General features: G+C 28.9%; 2 protein-coding genes across 2 annotated transcripts in view; both read right to left on the reverse strand.

Moving 5' to 3' along the window:
• The window catches only part of LOC123294475 (neurocalcin homolog), a 356,610-nt gene that overhangs the window by 61,831 nt on the left and 282,024 nt on the right, over nucleotides 1–12,755 (reverse strand). The gene's annotated exons all lie outside the window — the stretch shown is intronic.
• LOC123294476 (neuronal calcium sensor 2) overlaps nucleotides 1–12,755 on the reverse strand; it is a 331,531-nt gene that overhangs the window by 53,930 nt on the left and 264,846 nt on the right. The window contains exon 5 of the mRNA XM_044875521.1: nucleotides 9,182–9,325. Within this exon, the coding sequence (XP_044731456.1) occupies nucleotides 9,182–9,292 (111 nt within the window). The 5' untranslated portion in view covers nucleotides 9,293–9,325. The remainder of the gene's footprint in view (nucleotides 1–9,181; nucleotides 9,326–12,755) is intronic.

Below are 12,755 nucleotides of genomic sequence, written 5' to 3' on the forward strand. Positions count from 1 at the left end.
TGAAATCAAATACGTATACCCAATTTTCTTCAATAATCATTAATTTCGAAATCATCCCTTTTTTGTTATTCTAACAAACTACTTATTTAATAATAAATGATTTTCCTGGTAAAATAACAAAAAAAAAAAAAAACAAAAGAATGCCCAGAAATTTGAAGCATGGGCGCGGAATCAAAATTTTCCGGGCTCCGTGAAATAGAATTCTCGGTACCGATAATTTTCTTATATAAAAATCTATCCAACGGTAAATGAAGAATACATATACAAACTCTCAACGGTGATGTAATTAGTGGGGTTTAAGGCGCGGGCCTATGGACCACAAATTATAAAACTCGTTATTCAACATGGAGGACCCAGAGTATCTGATATCTCCATTTTGCCAGTCCATAATCTTGTTTATACTAATAATATCGATTACAACATGAACAATTTAACGCTAAATTGATTGCGTTTAATATTATCGATAGTTTGTTCAGGATTAGTTTGAAATTAAAATGTAATATTTTTTGTGGTATTGTAAATTGCATATATGTAAATTACAAGATAACCTATGCGTATGCAAGTTCGTTAGAAAAATTAGAATTTATTTGTTCTTAAATTGGAAACTGAAAATTGAAAAAATCTGCACAAAAAAAAAAGACATGGGAAAGCCTCATTAAGTCCACAGACTCGTAGTTGATTAGTCATCCACATTTTATAAAAGAATAAACTTTGTTCTACGTCTCTCGGGTCATAATCACGACATAATTTTTCTTCATTACGAAACTAACGCTACGCTTCTTGTTTTATGAACCCTCTGTATGTAGATGACATAAGTAGTTCATAATAATTGAAGTGGTATACACTTGTATTTTTAAACAAACCATAACATATAGCAGTACATATACTCACTAATAAATACGAACAAAAAAAATTATAAGTTTAGTTTAGTACTTTTCATAACATAGAAAAAAAGCTTCAGGTTGTATTTTTTTTGGTTTAAATTATGAAAGAAATTTCGGAGATTCTACTGCCAAAAAATGTTCTTTTTGGAATTTATGTTTAAAATGTCGGACGCTATTAAATTTTATTAAGCAGAATATAAAACAACTATAAAGTACTTAATTTATTTGATTTCACATCTCGAATGAGCATTTTAAACTCATTTTCTCCTTAATGAATGATTTTTCTGCCCAAAATATTTAAAAATGGTAGAACCATGGTGATTAAAGTATCATTTTTTTTCCATATTAAAGATTTTGGATAGTGGGCATGAAAAAAACGTCATCTCTATATAAAAAAGGAAAATGTGGCTGACTGATTCACTGACTGATCGATCAACGCTCAGCTAAAACCGCTGGATTTAGAACCATGAAATTGTACAAACGTCTATTACACGGCGTAAGTGTCCACTAAGAAGGGATTTTTGGAAATGCATACCCTAAGGATTGCAAGTGAGGATTGAAACTATGTAAGAAAGTATGAAATTTGTCATGTTGACGTTAGAAATATAAAAAATAAAATACAAGCTCAAGGTTCAAAACAAAAATTTACTTTATGACTATTTTCGAAAAACTAATTCTTCAAGGGCGTAAAATAGGGGGTGAAATATTATATGAAACTTCGTGATTTTTGAAGTTAGAAATGCAAAAATTGATAAATGTGTTTTTCCTTAAAAATTCCTTATTTCATGGGATAAAACTGTGTTTATATGAAACAGCGAAGCAGGTTATGCATAAAGAGTAATTCAATCTTTAATTGCTTTTAAATTCATTTGTAACCCCCGAACCAAAAAACGGGTGTTACAAGTTTGACCGCTTTGTGTGCCTGTTTGTCTGTGTACTTGTCTATGTGTCTGTATGTGTGTCTGTGTGTCTATCTGTGGCATCTTAATGCCTAGATGGATAAATCGATTTGGATTTTTTTTGTTTCGCTTGAAAAGTAATTTAATGGAGATTGTTCTTAGTTTCAAGTGTAAGTTTAGGGTTCCGTAACAACTAAAAAATATGGGATATAATTTAATGTTTATTCTTAGATATGTTTCAAGTGTGAGTTTAGGGTTCCGTACCAGAAATAATTCTCGGGGTTTTTTCGTAAATTTCACTTGTGTACATAGCCTTTTCTAAAATTATGGAACATATGAATACAAAATTTCAAACATACTGGACTATAAAAGTCGAACATTTGGATTCGGATACCTGTTTAGAAAGTGTAATTTTCTCCCTAGCGGGCTTGATAAACTGCACTTTTAACGTCGATACAAATTTTCTTGACTTGTTGCGAATATTTCCTTAAATGTACATTATTATCGTTTTTTGACAAAAAGCGTATACACAGTTCTAAAAACTACATAGCGTAGAATAAAACGTCTCTGAATATTATGATATCGCGTGAATTGTAAATATATTCGTGATCAAACAGCATACGTACATAGAATGACGACGAACGAGAGTCAAGTCGTTTATTAGTAGTGAAAATAACTTGGGAAATAAATGCCCAACCCTACGACGCTCACCACGACGCCCGCATTCATATAACATCGTCATTTTCTCACATTACACAACAAAAAATGTTTTTTTATTTTTTATTTTTTTAAACTGAATAAAATAGCACCTAAATAAAATGTTTTTGTGAAGTAAAAAAGTTTTTAAAAACAATTTCATTCACGCACACAGCAGTCAGAAATTAAATATTTATTATATAGGATTTTTAAGTTAATTGACATGACTTTATTTAAATTATAGTTCATTTAGGGGAGAAACTGTATAATTTGTTTGAAAATTGTAGAATTTTCTTTTCTAATAAAACATGCTGTATTTTTATAAAAACAAGTGAAAACAAACAATTGACTGAGTTAATTGTGGAAATACCATGTATAGACTGTGTATAGACCATGTATAGACCATGTGTTGATTACTCACATTACTCATTACACACACACACACACACACACACATGTCAGACACATTGATATACCCATTTAATACTACAATTTGCGCATAATATGTTCTCTCACGGGTAAACAGTGATGTTTACGAAAAAATGTTTCAAACAAAAGTTGTTAATGTTTTTATGAGGAACATTTTTTACATTTAAATTTTGTTGTATCTCTAATGGTTTACAAGACCCAATTGACCAATGTTGCTCATTTACGAACTCGAGCTAACTTTTTACATCCTAAGCACGCTATAAAAATTTCAGCTTGATATCTCTTTTCGTATTTAAGTAATCGTAATGACAGACGGACAGACAATCGGAAATGGACTAATTAGATGATTTTATGAACACCTATACCAAAATTTTCTTCATATGAAATATATCAAAGTATACTAAGTTTAATCCCAAGTTTGTAACGCTTAAAAATATTGATATGCTAAAAATATTGACTAATTAGTCCATTTACGGTTGTCTGTCTGTCTGTATGTCTGTCATCCCGATAACTCAAAAACGAAAAAAAAAAGTTGAAATTTACAGCGTGCTCAGAACGTAAAAAGTGAGGTCGAGTTCGTAAATGAGCAACATAGGTCAATTGGATCTTGGGTCCGTAAGACCCGTCTTGTAAACCGTTAGAGATAGAACAATAATTTAAATGTAAAAAATGTTCCTTATAAAAAAATAAATAACTTTTGTTTGAAACAATTTTTCTAGACATCACTGTTTACCTACGAGTGCGGAAATTAGATGCAAATTTTATAGTATGTAATATATGGGAATATCAGTTATGCATGTGTGGCTATTTAAGAGTGGATATCTTTCTTTTACTTACATGTCGTCAAAAAACAAACGTTTGCGTCATCAACACTGTCTATACATGATATTTCAATAATTAACTCAGTCAATTGTTTGTTCTCACTTGTTATTTAGAACAAATGAAAATAAATAAAAGAAAAACTTTTTAATAGAGAGTAAACATGCAGATAAGATAAAAATAATTTATTGCCAATTTTTACATTACAAATAAGTATCATAATGTGTTCGTAGATGTTCCTTACTAATACCATCTCTTACTAATATAAAAACAATGACATAGAAAAGAAAAAAACATCTCCATCCAAAGTGTCTCCATCCACATAAGGGATGTACGAGCAGGCTAAATATAGAGTTGAAATTATTTTATCTTATTTTCAACTTTGATGATGCATTTTATTATAACTTCATGAATGTAGAAGGAAAATAAAATGGAATTTTTCGATACATGCTCGGTTCTTGAAAAATCGAAAGGTGAATAATTTAAAAAAATCTTCAATTCTTCTTCTAGACAGTAAATAATTTTCTGGGAGTGTAAGTTAAAGTGACTAGGCCACATTTTCGTGATAGCATTTGAACTGTACCACGTATTACTTTCCCAAACCTTATCAGTTAAATTAAAATAATTATCTGATAACTGATATTTTTCACAGATATCCAACATCAGAACTGAGAGAAGTTAATTTAATATAAAATATTAATTTGTCATATTTCTATGTCAGAGATAACCTACATTTGAAATGATGATTCACCCCGAAAATTATGTAAATATATGAAAATGTATGGAAAATTATTATTATTATGTATATAAGGAAAAAAAGGTTAAAAGGTAAATTGCCAAAATATGTAAAGTAATATCTTTAAGGTAGTACCTACACGAAAGTGATATTCCAAGAATTTCTCAAAACTCAGAATATAAAATATTTAATTCATAATACACTTGCTGTTAAAATTAGAAGATGATTTACCATGCCATACATGAGATATTAGCAATTAAAAGTGACGCAATTTGTACGTGTACATGGGAGAAGTGTATAAAAATACACAAATTTACAAATATTATATTTATTTACCAATGAATGACGTCCACCATCTCTATGAAAAACTAATATAATGTAGAATACTATATTTAGAAAATATATAAATAAAAATAAAAATTATTTACCATATAGTTTCGATAAAAAACTTAAATAAATAACTCGTTTTAGCGATGATTTTTTATGGAGAGGATATAATAACTAATGGTAAAGTTATATATCATAGTATGTGTGTGTATACGTATAGAAGATTTGTTAGTGAGGAACTACAGTCTTGTGAAAATAATATATGGTATATGTATAATAGTCATAGCACAGTTAATGCACTGAATGATAGTATTAGTCCAAAACTTTTTGACTGGACGGTCGCGGAGGAACTACCTTAAATAAAATTTTTGATTAATAATATACATATATATATGGATGGAATGAATGAATTTGTCCTCGACGCGACTTCATGCTAGGTACGGTATTTTATTACGAATATTTATTTATAGAATATAATGATATTAAATTTGTACGTAAATAGACCTATTTGTTTCTTTTTTTTAAATGAAAGTAAATACCTTGATAAATGGGCTAATTTTTTCCCCCGATTTTTTGGAGCCATATGAAAATGAAAATTATTAAAATTAAAATTGGCGAAAACAATCCGAAAACACACGAAGCTATACGAATGGCACTGTGATGTCAGTTTGTCAGTTGACCTTTATTAATTATAATAAATATACGAAGGTCTTGGGTCCGTAGGACCCATCTAATAAACAGTTAGAGATAAACCAAAATTTTTAGTGTTCCTTATAAAAAAATAAACAACTTTTGATTGAAACATTTTTTTGTAAACATCACTGTTTACCCGTGAGGGCGCAAATTAGGGGCAAGTTGTAATTAGTATGTATTATATGAGAATATTCTAATCAACACTGTTTATACATGGTATTTCAACAATTAACTTAGTCAATTGTTTGTTTTCACTTGTTTATATTAGTTTATTCAAACATTTTAACAATTTTGTTGTAAATTACTATGGTTTCTTAATATCCATCTATTAATTCAAACTTGCGCTGACTAAAGCTTGTTCATAGTCATCATAGTTCTGTTTAAAGGAAATTGACTTTTCCAATAATCGAAATGGTATTATGATATTAACAAAGTTAAGACCACCGTATATGTTAAAATTACATCGATACATCAGCTCATATTATTATTTAATGAAAATTAAAAATCTCTTGAAAACAAATTTTATATAAAAGAAAATGAATATTTATCTTTTTGACTAAAAATTATACTTCTTGTTATTAATTAAAATAATGTATATAAATATACTGAAATTAAATTCTATCTCAATATTAAATTCTAAAGACAAAATATAATAGCATTTTATCAATTCAAATATCGATATTATTGAAATATTATCATAATATTTGTAGACAAGTTCTGATCTTGATTGAAACTGATTTATGTCAATATGAGAAAATTTATTATTTATGATTATTATGATTATTATTATTATTATTTTACTCATCTCAAAACTCTGTAGAGTGTCTGAGTACTTCCGATAATAATGTTTCCATCATCAAAATATACTCAACAAACAATTGTATGAAAATGAACACAAAAATATGATAAAAAAACTATTAACCATGAACATAAACTATACTGTATAGGATTTAAAGGTACACAATTTGTAGTGTATATAAAATGAAAAGGCCAATGACAGCGTAAGCTCTTAGCGAGATCTTATACATTTTTTCTCTTCTTAAATGTGTTGTCTTAACAATTAATACACACATACATAACTATATTAAAAACAAATGTAACCTCTAGACAATTCTAAGAAGAAACAAACAATAACGGTTTATAGTTAAATGTATGCAATAGAACATACGTGGCAGTTCTAGAACTTGCTAGACGATAATAATTGATTGTGAATAACTATATAAACGGAGCATAGTAGGCGATACAATCAGATTACAATAAGTGAGATTACAATACGAAACGAGTAAAGTGAAGAGCTCATCTATCATAATAACATCAAAATAAAAGTGTTGTGAATGGTATTATATTTGTATGTAGTAAAAAAGCTAAACAAATGAAAATAATACTCAATTGTAATTAGGACTTGATGTTTATTTGACAATTGAAGTTTATTTGACAATTGGGTACAATTTAGTTTAGGCTGCATTTACAGTGTTCTGTGTCTATAACTTTGCTAAATGAATGAATTATGGCAGATTTCAATCATAATCAAGGAAAAATAGTTTAGTACTAGCATAATTTGCTGTTTTCAATACAAAAGCAGATTTTATAACTTGTAAAATATACGTCGCAAAATGGGCAATTCTAGCTTTTCTTTACAGAATATTGTGGACAGATAAACGTACATTTATACGAGTAAGGTTTGTGGTTTTTGCTTTCAGCCTTTAAGCTAAAACAAAAGGTCGTAAAATGCCGAATAAACCAGTTATTACAGTAGAGTATCGGTAATCAAAACACTGATAGTCGGAAACGTCCAGTAATCGGAACACTTTCGCCCAATAGCTTAATTATGTGATTATTGAATGATGTTTGGGAGTGAGAAATAATTAAAATAAATAAATTTATTTTAACTAATTTCTCTATATTTTTAACAGAGATTTTTAATTTACAGTACGACTTTATTTTAAACTAACGAAAGTACACGAACAGATACGAAAATTTCTTAATTTTTTACTTTCTTCTACTTTTGTTTGTTCTATTGTGATGAGAGAAATTCTCACAATTTCTGAAGGACTTAAAAAAGTATGAAGAACTTGAAAAGCTGACGAGGTTAATTCAGCCTCTCTAAGTAACTGAGATAACGATAATTCTGCGGAACGGTGATATCACAATAGCCCTAAGTCGGTCCATCGTGGACAGCCAATATAACCTAGCCTGACCTAGGCTACAATGTTTTTCCTACAAAACTCACAAATAAATGCATGAGAAATGATAATAATGATAATAATAAATGTGCATTTATAGTGACTAAGTTCATGCTTGAACGTTCGATATTCAATATATTATTATTACTCTCAAATAATAAAAATAATAAAATATTGAACTATGAATGTTTTATCCTCATACGATACACTAGAATGTAGACATTGTAGAAGATAGACGATATATGTATGTACTTATAAAACGTTCTACGTTCACAAATATCAAATATTTATAGTCAGTCATACGTAGCTCATAGCTTACAAGTCAATATATTGTGCATTCTTACATGGTTAGCTCGTTGCTTTTAGCTTGTAGTTTGTAGGTCGTTACTTGCATATTTACGAAAACACGTCTTCTGTTCATTTTGACGTTGTAATGAATATTAATGAAAATTATTTTCCATTTCACACGTAACATTTTTCTCAATCTTTGTATACCCTATTACTCCAATAAAAAAGACGAAAACTCTAAATTTTGACCTATAGCACCTTTTTCGAAGAAAATTTGGGATTAAGCTTTGTTCACCCTCTTGATCAAAAATTATATGGTGGTGTTTTTGTCCAGGGAGTGTTATCAATAGTTCCAGAGTGTCCTTTTTTGCAACTTTATTATTTTTCGAGTCATTTAACGATAACAAAACTATATATCCGAAACTGTTATAACTTTTAGAGTTAGTTAGTTTAAGTTTAGTTTCAAATTTTTGACGCTTGGAAATGTTGATGCAAACAAAATTTTGATGTGTTAACCCGTCCCTCAGTTTGTGACTTTGACTTTGAGCTTGTAAACGAGCAATATTAGTCAATTGGGTCATACAATTAATCTTTTAAGCCGAAAGAAATAGAAAAAAAATATAAATACAAAAAAAGTTCTCTATACAAAAAAACTTTTTAAATTTTCATTTTCTCAAAAATTATAAAAAACAGAAATGAATTTTTTGTATTCTATAAATACGTATTTCGACTACCAAGTAGTCATCATTAGTATGAATTAGCTAATCATAATTACTTTCATTGTATATGTTACTCGCGGTTGCTTATTTGACAGACGCAGTCCGCTACCAAATTAGCAACGAGTAACATACACAATAAGAGTAATTACGATTAGCTAATTCATACTGGTGATGACTACTTAATAGTCGAAATACGTATTTATATAATATAAAATATAGATCTAGGAAATTGGGCCGAAAATCAAACCCCCCTAAAATTACCCCCCCCCCTAAAATTTTCAGAATTGATTTAGACTTAGTCCAACTTCATATTTAAAAAAATTAAGGCTTTTATCGAAAATTGCCCTGGCGGTCGTACATCCTTAGTTATAACAAGTATAAATTGAACCTAGTTCGTTTGTATCTTAACCACAATAATCATCTTAGAAAATGTTTAACGCGAAATTCCGAGTTTCAAAAATGTATCAATACTAAAGGTTATCAAATGAATCAATTTATCAATACTAACCTTAAAGCCCTTATACCATTCTTTTATGGTGGTTTCATCATATCTCGTATGACTTTTAAGAAAGTCCATATCCTCCTTGGACAATTTGTCCTTGCTCCCAAAACAGCCCATGTTTTATAAACGCCGTCGTGTTGTTTCCTAACACTGTAACAAACAAAAAAACAACATTTAAGTAAACAAATTTTAGTTTTCTACAAAATTGAAAATTTAAATTTTATATTAAAAGTTTAAAAACATTCAGAGAAATAGGGGATAATCCTGATGTTGAATTGGTCATATTACCCATAAAAACGTAAAACTATACTTGATACCATGACAAAATTTGAAAGTGAAATTAAAATTGATTAAAAAACGAAGAAGTTATAAACATTCAAAGATTGCATTCAAAGGTTGCCCATCTTCTTTTAGCAAAACAAAATTTTATATGTAATTTCTTTGGCGATACCCACGTATGACATCACTAGAGGGTATCTTCCTTTTGGTTTAATTAGGAATTTTAAACGTTCATATCTTTCATACTAGTAAAGATTTTAAAAAACCAACTTAACTTTTTTATCCGTAAGTGAGAATTCTTTACCTGAAGTGATAAAAAAATTTAGTCCGATCCCCTATTCTATTTAGATCAGGTAGTATGTGCACTATCGACAGAATTTTATCTCTTTTGAAAGGTCTCGTCTCTGACTACGCGGATATTATTTTTTAACTAATTTTAAATAAAGTATTTCTTCCTGAATTTGCTGTAGTACAAAATGCCTTCGAACTATCTAATATAAATAACAGGATCAATTAATTAAATCTAGTTTAAAATAATTTATTCAAAATTAGTCATCGATATTTTTGCATAAAACACTTTTAGAATACATAAAATTTAATAATTGTTTTGAATTAATTGAATTTTAATTGATAATTAATAATTACCGTACAAAATAAACAAAAATACGTTATAAATTTAATAAATTTAATAACAACGTAAAATGAATTTGAATAAATTTATTTATGTAATAAAATAATAATGAATGTTGTTGCAGTTAGCTGAGCGAGATTCTGTGGAGCTTGGAAAGGATTTAAAAAGCTCTGCAGGCTTTCAACAACGAGCTATATAGCTTTACAGAATTTAAATATGTTGATAGGAATATTATCATTTTGAAGTGTTATTAATATTCTAGGTAACTATATGAAATCATTTTATTTGCATATAAAACTGCATATATACAGAGTGTAACTACATTAATTTGTGTCAAAGTTTTCGAATAAATTTTTGGGTACCGGTATTTTTACTGAGGTATGATTAAAATTTACTTAAAATATTGAAAATTTAATGTTTTGACTGAAGAATCCTTGTTTATAAATAGTATATTATACAATTAGTGCAATAAATTGTCAATTGCAAACAAAATTTTAGTTATTACGAACAATTGGACTACTTTAATATCACTCGAGATTGTAATAGTCAACCTGCACAAGTTCTATAACCTACTGTACTTTAGAAATACAGGAATAATTCAATTTTTCTGCAATATTTCCAGTACAATCAAATATAGATAATTACCATCTCAGTGCGATAAGCCAATTTGGAGCACAAGAGTGGCAATTAGATATTTGTTTCACGCAAAACGGTATCTCATTCTGCATGACGAAAATAATATCGATATGTGATAAATATTTATAACATATCGATAAATTCTTTAGATGTAGTAGGCATAGGTAAATTATATTTACGAAAGGACCTAATTGCCATTGCTTAAAATTTCAGAAATGATTGTTTAAATTTTTTAAGAAAATTACTTTAACGTATCTTTGGAAAAGGAGATCTTGTTCTACGAAATGATTTCAATTCTTAAGAATATTTATTATGACTCACATTTGCGCCGGTAGATCATTTATGTAGGCATGAATGGTTAGACGCTTGCAATATTTAACTAGTTTCTATAGATTCGTAAAATAATATAATAGTTTAATATTTTTATACTTAATTTTTTACCATTGAAACATAATTATTACAAAATGCAGTTTTGACCTATAAAACATCAAATTCAAATTAGTACAGGTTAAAAAAATATACATTTTACTCAAATTGAAGATGGTTTTGTGAAATTTTCGAACGCACATCAGAAAACTATTTTTTTTCATCGTACAGTTTTTCATCGAACTTTTTTCGCTAAAAGAGCTCGCCTTTAAATTTCATGTATTAATATGCAATAGAGATATATGGAGCTATACGCCATGCCAACTCTTCCTTCCTGTCTTTATCTTTTGTCGATCTTCATCCGTCTGATAAGCAAATGAGACATATTTTTGATGAAATTTTAATGATTTTTAAACACGCCTATCATAAATTTTCAATCGAGAAGTGTTCATGACTATTTTTGAACGGTTTTTTGCAGGCAAGTCTTTATCGTTTTTTTTGTAATTAAATTATCTTTCTTTTGATACCAATTTCGATTGGTTTAGAGACCGGTGTAGTTACCTTAATTGGCTTACCTGTTCATATGGTATGAACAGATCTACACCGATTTGTTAACAAATCGAAATTGATACCAGAAGAAAGGTAATTTAATTACAGAAATAATGGTATAGGTTAGCCTGCAAAAAAGAAATTAATGGATAAAATTTCATAAAAGTTATGTCTCATTAGGTTATCAGTAGGGTGAAGTTGTATCTTATACCGTCTCCAGTAGTGTAAAATAATTTTTTCTCCCCTTCGGACAGAAAGTGTCAACTTTCTTTCTACCTACTGTGCAAAACGAAGTTGCCGATTTCCGCCTCTGTCGAGGAGAAAAATAGTATACACACAACGGGAGCAAGTAAAGTATGTCTCAGATCTCATGTTTGATAATGAATATGAGATCTGAGATAATCTTTACTTTTACTCCCTAGTTGTGTAATATACTATTTGAAAACTGACTCATTTAATCTTGGTCATCCAACTGACTGATTTAAATTTTTAATCTGACTAATCTGTCATCCATTTACCAACCTTGAGCATTTTCTAAATCGATTTGTAAATAACAAAGTCTTAATTACATCGGCCGCCCTATAGATTGTTAGGTATGAAGTTGAATACATAAATAGTAGATATATTCAGATGATAAATAATAAAAGATGTTTCCCCTTTCCACACAAGGTATGAGATAGATGTGCAATAGCTAATTTAAGAGAAGGTATAGTAATGCATTTGCAAATTACGTCAGTGGAGTTACGTAGATAGTTAGTTTTACCCATTAGTAATTTACATGCAAATTTTAATGTTGCATTGTGTGCAGTATGCATCATGAGCGAGATAGAAACACGTATTGTTGTAGAAAGAAGTTATATGTTGTAGGTAATGTACAGAGTGAGACAGAGAAGTGTGTGATTATAAAAACGGTGAAAAAAGAAATACCATTTCGCGTTTTTGTCCTTACATGACTGGTAAAGATCATTCAATAGTAAATAAAATAATATGAAACAAACAGGGTGAAGGAGATTCATGGACCTCTGTTCAATCAAGCTTATCAGAAATACTTCTTACAAAAACATTATTTGTTTAGAAAAATATTAATTATTGCTTAAAACAATAGAAATAAATAAAAAG

Source organism: Chrysoperla carnea, chromosome 3 (assembly GCF_905475395.1).
Source record: "Chrysoperla carnea chromosome 3, inChrCarn1.1, whole genome shotgun sequence".
NCBI classification, from domain to species: domain Eukaryota; kingdom Metazoa; phylum Arthropoda; class Insecta; order Neuroptera; family Chrysopidae; genus Chrysoperla; species Chrysoperla carnea.